Source organism: Apis florea, unplaced genomic scaffold (assembly GCF_048593485.1).
Source record: "Apis florea isolate Af1SG1 unplaced genomic scaffold, ASM4859348v1 contig_1346_pilon, whole genome shotgun sequence".
Classification (NCBI taxonomy): domain Eukaryota; kingdom Metazoa; phylum Arthropoda; class Insecta; order Hymenoptera; family Apidae; genus Apis; species Apis florea.
Genome location: NW_028256333.1, coordinates 22,634 through 38,082, shown reverse-complemented (window position 1 = coordinate 38,082; position 15,449 = coordinate 22,634). Strand labels below are relative to the sequence as shown.

The following is a 15,449-nucleotide window of genomic DNA, read 5'->3' as shown; positions in this document are numbered from 1 at the left end:
ATCGATTTTCAACAATTGTTACATGTATATATATATATATATTTACTCGTAATATAAAAATACATTTGGCACGGCGCAATTTAACGAAAATAACACTATGGAAACGTAAAATTAAGTAATCAACCGGCGACACTGATTGATGCAATGAAATTTAGATATACGATGTGGAAATATATCAGCAAAATATATTCCAGATGAATTAATTCAACGATGGTTTAAGTATTTTATGATTTAATACCTCGTATTTTTTTGCGCCAAGCTTCGAACTATTTTTATTCTTATTATTCATATTCCGATTTCATCATTTCTACGATGCTTTCAGCTTTCTTGAAAATTCTAAAAATTCTCCGGTTCTTCTTCAATTATTTAATAACATCTTTTCTCCAACATTCTAAAAGAGATTTCTAAATTAATTTTTGATACCATTTTCTCGATCGAAGATAACAGAAATTTAATCTAACTTTGGATTATAATTCTGATTAAATCGAATAGATGCCAAAATTTCCTCCTCCTCCCATCCCATCTCCTACTTTCCTCTGTTGAATTTATCGTATTATTTCCCCTCTATCGAGTACAAACGAGTACATTTTTAATCACTCGATTCCAAATATATTCATAATACAGATTTACAGATACATTTACATTTGATATTGGTAACGAGTGGAGGGTGACGGTGATTAAGAAATAGCAATTCGAAACGAGATTAAACGAAGGAGATAAAAAGAAAAAAATTGCCTGGTAATCGATTCCTCGAAGATGTTAAATTCGAACGTAAATGTTATTTTTTTTTTTTTTTTTCTTAATAACGTTTCTCTGCTTGCCGTTTCTACATGAAAATGGTTCAAGTTCCATTCCTCTCGGGTGGACGTGTACCGTTTCCAAATAGCTGATCCAGTTTCGGATCACGCAGCGGCTAATGTGTTCATGACCACATTCGGTGAGCATTCGTTATTGACGTCCCGACGCGTACACTATCGACAGTTTCTGATAACTCTCGTGTTTGTGTGTCGGTGGAAAAACCACGGGAAAGCAACACATATCGGCCCGATTCCTATTTCATCTTCAGCAATTAAATCGATTCGCGGAAATGAGAATGAGAATCGGCTCATCGGTCTCTGACATTTCCAAAAGGAGGATTTAAACGAAGATCCTTGATTACTCCTGATCTGTTGAATTAATTCAACTTCTTCAGCCGCTGTAAGCACGGCGGATTATTTTCTTTAAATTATGTCATCTCATAACGAGGAATTGGATATGCGGAATATATTAAGAAGAGACGGAGGAATTATTGTCTTTTAGATAATTTTATTAAACAAAAATTAATTGCAACGACTTGAAAGAATTCCAAATTATCGTGTTGGTAGGATAAAAGAAAAGTAATTATATTTGATATTAATCGTAATCAAGTATTATTAATTGTTCTAGAATTCTGTTTCTATTATCTTTATCATGAATTTTTTTTTTTTTTGCGAAATCTTTTTTTTTAGAAAAAAAGAAAGAATGTTGAAATTCTGTATTTTCCATAAATTACAGCGATATTTCATAATCACAAACGAACAGATTACTTATCGAAAAATAATATCGGTCGAACTATTGACCTGTTATCAGGAAAAGAGAGATTTACTCGTCATTTAACTTGTCGATATTTCGTATTTAATAATACATGTACAGAAAAATATCCTATTTCACGCATCGTTGCAGTTCTTACATTGCATATACATATCTATCTATCCTATAGCACACTTACGTTTCGCGAGAACGTACGTTTATCTTAATAATAAAATACAATAAAAAAAAATTTATTGATTAAGAAAAAGGTGTAATTAAATATTGTTTATTATCGATTGCACTTGTCATCGAAACGATTTTACAGAGATCGTAAATCGGATTAGACCCCCCAAACGTATCCGGTTCAAGGTGAACCACACTCCGAAGCCGTATAAACAGGGAAAGTAACCGGTCTCGATGGTAATAATGCCACTGTCAAGAATATTTCTGCACCGCTTCGTGAAGCAGTAGTATACTTCGAGCCGCGAGCGAGTTCGATCCTAAAGTATCCTACCTGTTATCCAGCCAACGATTATACGTTGTCCATATGCCACGGCCTCGTGACGCGAAGAATTCGTTGCGCGATACGTGATGGTGCGTTACGTGATTTACGTTATCCTCACCTTTGGATTGCTGCATTGCGCGAAGGCAGGGGGGGGACTGGAGGTAGCGTTTCAATGGAAATATTTGGACTGGATGTGGCCGAATGTCCATCTGACGGGAAAAAACCAAACGTTGGGTAACGCCTTCACTCAGGATGTGGATATCGATAAATATGGTCGCGTGTTCGTAACCAGTCCTCAATGGTTGGAAGGTGTTCCGATTAGCCTGTCGTTGGTGACGAAAGTTTCTGGTAACGGTGGTCCCTTGCTGGTCCCGTATCCTGATTGGACCTGGCACACGTCCTACAATTGTGACAGCATCATATCCGTGTATAGGCTGGCGGTAAATATCGGTGATAACGTCGTTACAACTATTCAACTATGAACTGTTTTGATAAAAGTTTTTTTTTTTTTTCTTTTCCATCAATTTTTTGCTACGAATAAAAGGAGGAGAGTGAATACGGTGAATCGTTTGTATGTAAAACGAGAATATATTTCTGTGAGAGAGTATTACTTTTTTCGCATAAATATATACTCAGAGATTATCACGTTCTCGCTTAATAATGAGTTTAATCGTTTTACATTTTCTTCGAAATGTAAAAATCGAGCGTCTTCGATAAAATATATATTCGTATTTTTATATAGAATTGTTTTTAAGTATTTGGAAATCTGCTGTCCAGATAGACGAATGCAACCGTTTATGGGTTGTGGATACCGGGCGTGCCGAAGGGAATGCCGTTTGTCCCACGAAAATATTGATCTTCGATCTTGCCACAGATCATTTGCTCCATAAATACGTGGTTCCGGATGATCAAGTGTTGTTCGGGAAGGCGGCATTAGTTACGCCAATCGTCGATGTCGGAAAAACGTGTCTCGATACTTATCTATACGCGGCGGATGTGGATCAAAATGGCCTGCTGATTTATGACTTGTATCACGATTACTCGTGGCGAGTAAACAACACGCGTGGCAATGCTTTTGGCCCGGATGACGATGCCATGAACATCACGATCGCCGGTGAATCGTTCGATCTAACCGACGGTACTCTTGGAATGTCATTGTCGCCGTATGGATACTTCGACGAAAGGTATCGATCAAAACTTGAAATAAACGTATCTCTTAAATTTATTAATTTTAACAACGAGTTTCTTTCGTTCAAAAATATCGTTATCATTTCCTTGAAAGAATCAGTGTACACGTAATTTCCAGGTATCTTTATTTCAATTCGTTGGCCAGTTATCGACAAAAGTTTACGGATACGTACTCTTTAAAGCAAAGTAAATACAAGGAGCCAATAGTGTTGGAATCGAATTATAAGCGGGCAAGTCAGGCGGGCGTTCAAGCAACGTCGCGAAGAGGCGTAATATTTTTCCAATTAGTTCAATTAACGGCGGTCGCCTGTTGGAACATAGAGAAACCGTTTACACCCGAGAACGTGGTGGTAATTGCCCAAGACGAGAAAACGCTGCAATACGTGAGTGGCATCAAAGTAATAACAAATAATCAGGGCGAGGAAGAATTGTGGTTCAACACGAACAGATTACAAAAGACGATAAATATGACCCTGAAACCTAGCGAGATCAACTTTCGTATAATCAGAGGGAAGGTCGACGATATCATCAGAGGAACGAATTGCGAACCTTCTGGCGCAAAGCATAGATTTCCGGATACCAACTTCTGGCACCGAATATGAATCGGATAAATTGCATTATCCTAATCAAATTTACGTCAGCATCTTTTTCCCGTACACCTCCTTTCTCACACATTACGAATCGTATTAGCGCTAAAAAAAAAAAAAAAAAAAAAAAGTGCTTGGTGCTCTTCTTCGTATAATTAAGTTTGTTAATAGAGAGACAGAATCTCGTCAAATTTTCCTTCGTTTGCATAAGTTGTAAAGTATAATAGTAAATCTCGAGTAAGATAATTTATTTCTCTCATATATACGGTCAAATATTTATACACTTATATATTTTGTCGCTCACGAGTTGTTGTAAAGAATTCTTCGTTTGTTCTTAGTACATAATAACAATAATAATAATAATACACGTATAGATAAAATTCTGTCCAAACCTTTCGTTTCAAAAAATTGTTGGCAAATTTTACGAGCAACAAAGGGTTGAATTTTAACACGATTTTCGACTTACGATCATTCCCCCGGGGAGAAAAAATCGAGAACTATCCAGGAAGGACCATTTGGCAACAGTGGAGGAGTGTAAGCAACAGAGAATACAAGCTACTTCCTGCCAGTGACAGTTAGTGTGTAGGGAACAATTTAGCTAGAACAGTTTCATCGCGGCCTTTCGAGATGTAACGAGGTCTGGCCGTGACAGAAGCGTCACTAGGAGGGCGAATGTTTCGATAGTGGGCAACAGCGGAGGCTGGGTGAAGGGAGGGTGACTGATACCACCACCGCCATGCAAGTTTTTTCCGGAGGAGAGAGAGGAAATCGATACGTTCGTTGCCTTTTCCTCCGGCGACCGAATTCGGCAAGTTTTATCAGCCTTTTGGGTATATCGCGGGCTCGAAAAGGGACGAGGGCGGGCGAGATTGGTTGAGATAAATGCGCATTCACGAGGAATTGTTCGCGTTACTGCCGCGGCACCCTTGGGATACCAATAGGGCGCGCAATGCCGGGAAATTCGTGTCACCTACTTCTCTTTCTACGCCGCAGTTCGGCGTGTGACTAATGGCGGCATATTCATGGCACAGCCTCGCCTCTCCAACCCACCCCTCGACACCGCACCCCTTGCGAAGCTCCGGCAGTTAACCTCAGACAACCCCTTCGTCGCGATAATATACGGCTGCCCTTAAATTCTCGTCCTCCTCCCTTCGATCCCACCCTTTTCCAACCACCCTCCGCGACACGTATGCTGGAAAATCTCCACCTTCGGCCCTTCGTCGATAATCGATCCCGAAGCCTCGTGAAAAAAGTGTTTTTTTTTTTTTTTTATCTCCAGCTTGATTTCGTTAATAAACAGGGATATGTAAAGGATGCCCTGATGTCGTTCGTAAAAGACGCTCGATACACCGACGCAATCCCTCTTTCTCTCTCTTTTTTTTTTTTTTTTTTTACGCGTTTTCAATAAAGTAAAGGGAATATCTGTATCACCAGCTCGGTTCAACGACTCCATCCTCGTATCTAAGTATTATAAAAACAGCGAGAGGGGGAGGGGGGGATATAACATCGGCATCGAACGATCCAGGCAAGAGCACGTTTTCACGATCGAACTCGTTACCTTAAGGGTGGAAAACGTGGAATTACTTAAGAGGCGATAGGCGGTGGCGGTGGGTAAAGTCTCGCCGTCGAACGGCGCGCTGAGAAAAGGAGTGAAATCGTTTTACGAGGGTAGTTTTAAAACAAGTTTACGAGACCGCCGAGGAATTTCGAGATAAATTTACATCAGTTTTACCATCCCTAATGTACGTAACTACCGGTGTTTGCCACCGTGATATTCCACGCGTACGCTCCAATCACTGTTCCAATCGTGACCGCAACTACCTACCGCAACCTGCCGGGGAGCGAGCGTTCGAAATACCTAGTGGCTTTTCCAGAAAAGAAAAGGACGGCGCGCGTTACTAGAATCCTCTTTACGACTCGATACTCGTGCGCCGTTTATTTATTTCTCGGAAAAAGAGAAGGGAAAAAAGAGGAAGAGGAGTGGGAAGAAGGATCGCGCAAAAGCGCGCGAAAGGGGCACGTAATGCCGGGGAAGAGGAGAGAAGCGTCGTGAACGATCGCATGTTGTTGCATAAAAATTTCATCGCGAGCAATTAGGGAATTCGGTGAAGTAAGGGGTCCACTTTCCTGCGAAAGAATGTTTTCCAATTAAATGGGAAGTAACACGCGAAACATGGAGGGAGGGGGAGGGGAGGTATATAGCGGGGTGTTAAACGTATCGTTCCACGGGAATGAAATTTTAAACTTTAATCGCGAGATTAACCGCGTATTTCATAGTCGCAGCTTTCCACGCCAAATTACTTGTTTTTTCTCCGAATTCTCCGCCGAGTTCGAACGAGCAGCGGTGAGTGGACGAGCGCACACGGTCGCGTTCCCTTCGTGCGAACGTTCGACTCGGAACGACTGGTATCCGTTCGCAATTGGAAGGAGTGGGGAAGTGTTTCTGGGACGATGGAACGTAGGGAGAATTTCGGGCATCTCTCGTGTCTTTATTAAGGCGGCTCATCTATAATTCACAGGGCGGCATGACAGCGGCGGACTTACCGGTCCGCATAAACACACGGCATCTCGTGCAGGAGGCCGTGCACGCCGGTGTGTGGCACGCATTGCGGTTGTCAGCTCTAGTCAACGTGTAATTTACTATCCTGTCCCGGTTCGATGCAGATGCGCCCTCCTGGACCGCCAAGCGCTGTCCGCCAGGCTGGATGTCGGCGCTAACGGCTGCGAGAACGCGAGCATCGCCCGTGCCACCGGTGTTCCTCCCGTTGTATTGCCGTTGTTGCCAGTTACGATCCAACCGGGCGATACGTCCGCATTTGGAACCGGGTCACCGCAAGATCCCCATAAACCAAGCGTTACATCCTGCTCGCCATCGGTTCAAAGCCAAGCTTTTCGACCAAGCTTCTCTCTCTCTCTCTCTCTCTCTCGTCTCATTCGATAAACTTCCCTTCCACTTTTACACTCCTCGTACGAAAGTAAATCGATCGATTTAAAAATTCTCTCGACAACACTTTGCGATCGATTTTACAACTTGGCTAGTTTCACGGAAGCGGAAAATAAAACCGATACAGCCCATTGGCCGGAACATTATTGGATCGAGCAACGTGCTCAAGGAAAACCAGTTATGCGTATTCGATTATCCTCCAATTTCACGAGAATACGGCGCAATAGGAATTGAAATACTCTACCTTTAATCCTCGCGTAAATTACCAAGAGACTTGTTAAGACAGAATCGAAGACGAAGATATATAGAAATAGAAGATATAACGCGTTTCTTCTCCCGCTCGCAACGCCATCCCGTTGTTTGCCTATCCCCCAACTTCCTATCCATCCGTTCCACCCTCGCCACTTCCGGATTTTCATCCGGATTTTTCTTCTCTTTTCCCGGTAAAACGGCGCTCGGTTGAAATGTCGTTTGCTTTGCAAACTGGTCCCTTACATTCGTAACCGTTCGTTATCGTTAGTTCCGCTTGGCGAGGCGCGTTCGCGGCGAGTAAACACGTACGCGGTGTACGTACGGAGGTGTACATAAGCGTGGTGGAAGCTCTCGAAGGGGGAGAGGAGGGAGGGGAGGAAAGGAATGACAGGGAGGTTTGAGAGCGGATTTCGGAAGGAAGGTGTGGCCGTTTCGGCTTCTCTCTCTCTCTCTCTCTCTCTCTCTCTCTGTTCGTTCGTTCGTTACCTTTGCCGAGTGCGCGCCGAGTCGTGTTTACGAGCGCGAATAACGAACGGTGCACCCGCAACTTTTTGTCGCTGTTTCCTTTCCACCTTTTTTTTTATCCATTTGCCGTTCCATTCGCCCCAACCTACCGTGCTACCGATGATATCTCGCGCCCCGGCAACGCTACGTGTACTCTCTCTCTCTCTCTCTCTCTCTCGGCCATTGGCGCATTAACATTGGCGGGAGCACACAGACACACACATACACATATAAAGAGGTTATTTATACGCTATCGTTACACAACTTGCCGATGCCCGTTAGCGTTTTCACTTTTGTCCGCCCAGATATCGGATTTACCTGAGCTTATTTCGAGCTACGCGCGATCCTGGAAGCGCGTTATTATTACAGGGTCGGTTGTTTGGTTCGAACACAAGCGCGCAAGTTGGTGGAAAAATATTGGTTCCCGCGAAGGTTGATATTATTCCATCGTTTGCGCTCGAATGCGCGAGGGAATTTATTATACACGACGAGACGATTATTATCTTCTGTAAAAATCGTGCGTGAAATCTATACGTATCGAGAAAAATCGAGAAACGGGGCAGGGGGAGGAGGAAGATTCGTAATAACGAAAGTGGAATGAATGGGGAGGTATCCGTGTATACGGTTGCCAATTTTCGTGCATCGATGTATCCGTGAAAGGAGCGATCGGGCGGTGGATAGACGTAATGAATAGCTCGGATGGAAATATATCAGGTCAGGCGCGGGTTCCAGTGGAAGATAGTTGGAGTTGGATGTAGGTATGGGTGCAATCAGCGCGATGATAACCGGTATTACCGCGTCAACCCAACCCATCCCGCGGATCTTGGTGGCGTAATTCCTCTGGCTTCTATTTGCGACGAGGGCAAAGCGGCTAGTGTGACGGGGGATGATGTATCCCCCGTGTTATTTATTTCGCGGAAACGACGATCGTGGATACGCAGCCGTGAAATAGAAATCAGGCCGTCGATCCCTGAATATTCACGCCTTTGGTTTTTGATTTGGGCGCGGCCATCAATCGTGGAAACGATGCGGCGTGATTAATTTTGCCGAACCTGGCGCCCGCGTGAAACGCCGCGCACAATTCCTGTCGATCACGATCAACGAACGAACGTCCCTTGTCAATCGCTACTTCATTGAATATGTTTAATAGCCGACAGTCATTGCCAATTGATTATTATGCGGTTCAATTTGACGAATTTGTCTCTGAAATCTTTGTCCCCGCTTTGGTTACGATTATTCGCTAAATCTATGAATATTAATATATTCGTCCCAGGCAAATATCACGTTTAATTAACTCGGTTATATCGTGTACCGTGAATTATTTATACCATCTTTCCATACATGTATAATATTAACGCGAAAATTTTAATCGGATCAACGAAACAACGTTTAGAACAAACGTGTCTAAACTTGTTCGTTCGAACGATTGTTCCTTAATAATAACGATGCGTTTGTCGAATCGAATGAATTTGTGAAGAAATAAAAGTAAAAGTATGGATCGTCGTGATACGCGATGAACTGAGGTGCTTTAAAGAGAAAGCTGTTAAAAGAAGAAAAGGAAAAAGTATCCCCTTTAAAGAGCGAGGGATAACAATTTTCGGCCGTACGAAAGCGTATAAACCTCCTATCCACCTTTATATTTCATTCCCTTTCGCGATACCGTTACCGTTAAAGAAAAAAAAAAAAAAAAAAAAGAAAGAAAAAAGAAAAAAAAAGAAGAAGAAAAGAAAATGTGGCCTCATCCCAGAACTCAGAGTGTTTCAGATGGCCATCTTCTTTATATTTTATCGGCGCTAACGTCGCGTTAAATTCGAACAACGATATATAGATAGTTGAATAAGTGTATAACCGGGGGAAAAACAGTGACAGTTGGAAACTTCTCGAGTGAATGGTTTCGTTACGAAGTTCGTAACGTCACAACGTTTGTCTTTCTCTTACCGATCCCCTTCCTCGCCGCTATCTTTCTTCCCCTGTCCGTCCCTTCTCCCGCTTCTCGAACGTAATATTTCCGCCTATTCCACGCGTTCGCGATCCAGCTCGGTGTATAAGCGCGCGCGAGTCCATTTTCCACGTCTCTCGAAAGTAATACGAGATCCTCCTCCTCCTCCTCCCCCCCCCCCCCTCGCGGCACGCACCCTATTTATTTCCGTGCGAATACGAAGAGACGGAAATAATGATTTTAATAATACCGGAAACCCGGCGCGAGCGTGAGGATTTTCCTCGATTACATCGGGCCCCATTGTTTCAAAAAAAGGAACCGGCGCGCGCGTTTTCAACATATGAGAACCATTAAATAAAATTTCACCGCGTCTGGCTCGCGAGGCGGAATAAAAAGCGTTCCCGTCCATCGGGACGATCCATTTCCATTTTCCAACCTTTCCAATACTAAAACGCGTTTTATTCTCCATTGGAATTCCACTGATTTGTTTCACCCAAAAGTATTCGAGCCGCATATTTAATTATTCGCTCGGATTGCTTGTAACGCGCCATTTTCAATGTATTCACCCTCCTATTTTATACATATATATATATATATTTATATTTTTTTTTTTACATCGGTAATATTCATTTCCCAATGGCGGACACGGTAAATTGTTGATCCGTTAGTAATTCGATCTTTATTAAAATACCGGCCGTTAACATTGAGATAAAAAATTTATCCCATCTACATCGAATTCGATTGCTCGAACGAATTATTTCCCATACGCGCGCGTTATTTTTATTTTTCCCTCTCCCTTTTCTGCCCTTTCTCGTAAAATATATTTACTCGCCGTCGACGAGGTTTCACGCAGGGTTTTTTTTTTTTTTTTTTTTTCTCCACCATCCTTGTTCTCTCGCCATATTTTCGAGAGGTATAAATAGACGCTTTCGACCTTATTTCCTTCCATTCGTCATATGGCTACGTTTTGATGAAAGTTTAGGGAATTGTATACTGGTTCTCGTAAACTGGAGCCTCTTAGGGTTAAGCAAACCTCGCGTTTTCCACTTAGTAGGACAGGTCATATGGCAGAATTCCCACGAGTTACTCTTTTACGTCACACGCCTCGTTTCTCTTTCTTCCCTCGTTTCTCCACTCGCTTATTTAACGGAACAATACTTTCCCGCCGTGTCCCACGCGTTCTTTTTTCCAACCACCACCTTAATACTGCCCTCCTCCCACGATCGCCACTCCTCTCCTCGTAAACACCACGCCACTTTTCCTCGAATTACGAATTCACTTGGCCGGTTCGATCGGATCTCGCGCAATTATCGTTAATCATTGCCCGCTTCACTGTATTTTCTCCTATTTCCACGTATTATTGATTCTAAAACCGGTTAGACCTGTGCCGGTTTTTATTAAAACGAGAAAGAGAGAGAGAGAGAGAGAGAGGAGAGAGGGAGATGAAAACTCGCAACGACGCTGCCCTGTTTCCGGATACGGAGATGATGTCTCGGACCGAAGGGTATAAGAGCAACGGTATAGGGAGGATGGCAGGATGGGTTTGAGGTGGGAGAGAGGAAGTTGCTGGACCATGTCGACTGGTTCCCAAGCCAGCCGAAGTGGACCTATCGACTCGAAACGAGTGTGCTCGACGTTAAAATCCCGGTCGCTGCTCCCGTTTCTCAGCAGCCTCTCTCCCTCTCCTCCCTCTGTCACCCCGCCTCCTTCCATCGTCATCGCTCTCTTGCTCCCCCATCCCCCTCTCGCGCCACCCCTCCCTCCCCCCCTCCCCCGATCCTCTGCCCGTCTTTCTCTCTAGTCCCGTTCATTCGTCCGTTCGTTTGTATTGGACGTAAACGATGCAATGGGTGGACACGGTCCGGCAAATCCGAAATCCCCTTTTCCTCCGATATAAAGCTTTACCCTCCCCTCCCCCTTTTTTCGGCTTCGTCCTTCCGTTGAGCGCGACTTCGCGCCAATACTTTCTGCGAACAAACCAGCCGGCACAAGTGAAATCGACTTGTCCTCGTAGTATTTTCAAGGATCCGGACTAATCACACGGAAATCGGAACGGAATTCGGAATATATTGTTGTTGTTGCTGTTGTTATTATCGTTTTTTCCCTTTTTTCATTTTTTTTTTCTTTTTTTTCAAATCCATTCCGCTACGATCAACCGTGCGCCGACTATTATCAATTGTGGCTCGACGATTATCCGTGGAGGGGAGGGGGGAGAGACGGATTCGAAGCAAGTAACGTTTTCATCGCTTCGCCATTTTCGTTATTTTTCAAACCCGATACGATTGATCGTGCCAGGGGATGGGATAATGTGTCATTGTTGAACAACTACGTTTCGTTTCGTTTCGCATCGTGTCGAAGACTTATTGTATACCGTTTTTTATCCGAAATGTAAATGAAACGTATGCTTGCGAGGTTGAATTGGTGGCGAGAATCAAATTTGCGTATTATCGTTGATTATTCCGTGATTACGAGAAATTCGTCCTGGAAATATGGGGCCGAGAGAGAGAGGGAGAGAGAAAGAGCAGGAATAATATTTTGTACCGGAGGAAAGTAGGGTAAAGCTTGGGTGCCTAAAATATTCTTCGTACTGACAAAAAGTAAGGGCGCAAAAAGAACATTGAACAGTGAACAGTACGAGTCTTAGATGGTGCTCGTGTAATCGTGAAAATGCGAAAAACTTTTCGTTTAAAAAAAAAAAATTATTTTAAATCGTCGAAGAAGGGAAGGATTTTTGTGGATTTTACAGTTTGTGGATTTTTTTTTTTTCATTAAACGTTATAAACATTCGTGCTTATATCATCGTCTCCATCGAGATGCTAAATTATAGGCTTTACCTTATACTTCCTCCATATATATATATATATATATATATACACGTGTGTGTACATTGTATATATATATACATTGAACGTAAAGAGATAATCAAACGTGTATTCTAAAACGAATTTAGATAATGGCGAGACAAGATAGTCGATAGGGATGACGTGATTCAGCACGGAAGTGACAATATTATTCTGTTTCAGGGTGTGACGGGCGACCGGCTGGCCGGGGGCGCCGCACACCTCCTCCATCTCTTCTTCTTCTTGCCACGACCACAACACACAATGTAACAACAACTACCACTACTAGAGTCGTCCGCGTGAACCACGTTCTCAATGTACTCGATGTGGTACGTCACCATACCCCTACTCGGTGTCTCTGAAAGATATGCCATCCTTATTAAGTTTTAACGTGTTTCACTTTTTTACGTTGTCGTTGCCTCACAGTTAGTGTTCCTCAGTGTTTTTTTTTAACGAGAAACTCGGAGAACCAACAAACAAAATGATTTGAACGCCCTCGCTGTGCGTGTACGACGCACGTGTGGCGAAGAGAGTGCGCTGCGATCGGGAGCCGAGACACTTTGCATTAAATTAACTATCGAGTAAAACGTTGTACGCGGTCGTTACGTGTCGTTACGAGAACGTTTCATAGGTTTATTTATTCGGTTTGTAACTACCCTATTCTTCCATTCTTCCGACAACTACACGCCTCGTATGAAAACAAATTTTCGTTCGCGGTATTATTCATTCCCCTTAATTAAACCGCCTCGTCGAATTTCAGTTTTCATGCAAATCGAGCTTTAATTAAATCGAACAATTTCACGGTTGTTTAATTATTTTTCTAAAAGGTTATCCTCCCTGTTCGTACATGTTATCCCAGCTATTCGTTTTTCCTTTTCTTCTTTGATCATTTAAACAAAAGATTGACGGATCGTCCGTTCTGCGATACCGCGAATCGGGATACGATTCGCGAGATAAATTTTACACGTGGAAGCAGTGGCATTCTTCGCGCACACGTACGTATAACACACCAATCAACATATTATGTATATATTCTATATTCTATATCTATATATGATATATATATATATTCGCTGAGTTCCGTTACAATGTGACTTGTGGTTGGTTTAGTTTCGTTGGTTTATCGGTGTTCGATGTTGGCTGCTATTGTTGGTTGTTAGGTGTTTAGTGGTCACTCTGTGTTGGTGCTCACCCTATCGACTCCTTCCTTGTACCCGCAACCCCGACAACCTGCACCCCCTTTCTCCGACAACCCGAATCCCAAACTTGATGTTAGAAGTTACAATGTCAAGCTTGTCTCCTGCCACGAGCAATCTTATTCGGCAACGGAAAGATCCGGCAGCGTTGTTAACGGTGTACCAAATATACGGTAAGATTTCTTTTTTTTTTTTTTTTTTTTTTTTGACAATCTGTTATTCCAGGCAGCATGTTATTGTTATTGGTAAAAAAGAGGAGGGAGAAAACTAACAAGGGGAATTTTTAACACCGTAAAAAAAAATTCTTATTTGTTTAAAATCTTGCAGGTTTGTAAAGTATTTGAAGTAAAATGTTAGGCTAATTTTGTTTTTTTATTATAATATAAAGTATATAAGTCAGTTATATTTCAGAAAGAAGAACACCCTCGGCTTGAAAATTATAACAAATATGAAAGGAAAAGCGACTAATTTGTAGAGCGATGCTTTTAATCTGAAGAATTCTCGGAAGAACGAGTATAAAAATTTATTTGATTTCTTACAAATCTGCAAGTTTATTGATGATGATAAATTAGAATTTGTGGGATATCGATGTTCCCTTGTGAGCAAGTGTCGCATGATGAAAATCCCTGGTTAATCAAGAAGAAGAACGTTTCGTTTATGTAAATGTTTACTAATCAGCTATTCTGATAAAATATTCACAAAAAAAAAATCATTCGTTGATTATTTCGATAGGAGATCGTTCTTTAAGCTATATATGGAATATCAATGGAGTGTTTAAACGATGGTAAAAAAAGCATGTTCGTGGTCTGTGAACGTTTTTTTAGTCTCTTTTGTCAAGATTGTGAAACTAATTTGTGCAATTATAATGCAGAAATTTTAATTATAAACGATACAGATTTTAATAATATATCGTGAAATCGTTTTGGAATCAAAAACAAAAAAAAGTATTTTTTTCTAGATAATTAAATAATACGCACTATGTATGGAAAAATTAATATTGCGTTTATATTTCCTTAACAGTTTTAAGAATTTGCTTCAATCAATGAACCATCCATTTATTATATAAAAGAATTCGTGGGAACGCGTACGAATATATAGAAAATTGATATAGAAACCGAAGGAAAGGCACGTTTCGCTTCGTTGTGGAATTTAAATATTTTTGAAGAATGGATACGAAGCCCAATGATTTTTATGCAGCGCGCGTAAAGGTCTCCCTTACGGAATACCGTTTCTAGACCAGAAAGGCGTTACTGGAAATGGCCGGTATTTGATTAGCGAGTGGTACGGATCGTTTGTATTTCATCGGATCAAATCGAAATTTATTTTAAGAATTTTTTCCAATTCGAACGGAGAACGGTATGCAAAGGATGCAACGAGAATATCTTTTAATTACGATGAAAAATATTCTTACCGTTCGGGATAACGTTAATTATTAACGAGTGAAATCCATGAATCGATGAGCATGTGCAAACGGGCACAATTTATTCCTGCCTATTTGCGCGATAAATATTGATACTAGAATTTTTTTTTTTTTTTTTCAACCGAGCTCGCTAATTAAGTTTCGTGGGCAGCGATAGGTTGTTATCACGCTTTTAATGGGTTTGGAAAACGATCGCTGTTTACGATCCAGCGAGGGGGGAAAATCTGTGGTCAAAGAGCTTGAATTCTTAATAAGAACCGACCGAAAAAACGGAAAATACTCTGCTCATTTACTACGCTTTAGGTAAAACAATTACGCGAGTGGATAATGAAAAAAAAAAAAAAAAAAAAAAAAGAATTTTTAACCCGACGAAAATTCTTCGAATATTGAAATTTATATATTTATTAAAGAGCGTTTATATACGAAAATAATTATAATCTTTATAGAGCGAGTAAAAATTGTTTTTCCGATTTAAAGAAAAATAAAAAGTTACAATGTTCAAGAATTAACAATGATTAAAAATATC

The 15,449-nt window shown here is 41.6% G+C and overlaps 2 protein-coding genes across 3 annotated transcripts in view; both read left to right on the top strand.

Moving 5' to 3' along the window:
* The window catches only part of LOC100870661 (CUGBP Elav-like family member 5), a 154,034-nt gene extending 139,548 nt beyond the window's left edge, over positions 1–14,486 (top strand). Inside the window, exon 3 of one of the 2 annotated variants that reach the window (XR_001112067.3) lies at positions 12,491–12,545. Coding sequence is in view for 1 of the 2 variants with exons in the window: in XM_012486569.3 (XP_012342023.1) it covers positions 12,491–12,577 (87 nt within the window). In the remaining variant the exon portion in view is untranslated. Of the gene's footprint in view, positions 1–12,490 lie in introns of both variants that reach the window. The other variant, XM_012486569.3, reaches the window with a different exon arrangement.
* Positions 1,967–4,208, top strand: LOC105735444 (royal jelly protein-like protein). The gene is made up of 3 exons (XM_012486568.3): positions 1,967–2,493; positions 2,831–3,237; positions 3,360–4,208. The coding sequence occupies exons 1-3, from the start codon at positions 2,140–2,142 to the stop codon at positions 3,841–3,843; spliced, it is 1,245 nt and encodes a 414-aa protein (XP_012342022.2). The 5' UTR covers positions 1,967–2,139; the 3' UTR covers positions 3,844–4,208.
* Positions 14,487–15,449: the final 963 nt, after the last annotated feature.

Excerpts from the sequence above, each read along its gene's own strand:
- LOC105735444 (XM_012486568.3), top strand. The coding sequence starts at position 2,140 with ATGGTGCGTTACGTGATTTACGTTATCCTCACCTTTGGATTGCTGCAT. Across the intron at positions 2,494-2,830 it reads TATCCGTGTATAGGCTGGCG|ATAGACGAATGCAACCGTTT; the intron begins GTAAATATCGGT and ends TCTGCTGTCCAG. Across the intron at positions 3,238-3,359 it reads TATGGATACTTCGACGAAAG|GTATCTTTATTTCAATTCGT; the intron begins GTATCGATCAAA and ends CGTAATTTCCAG.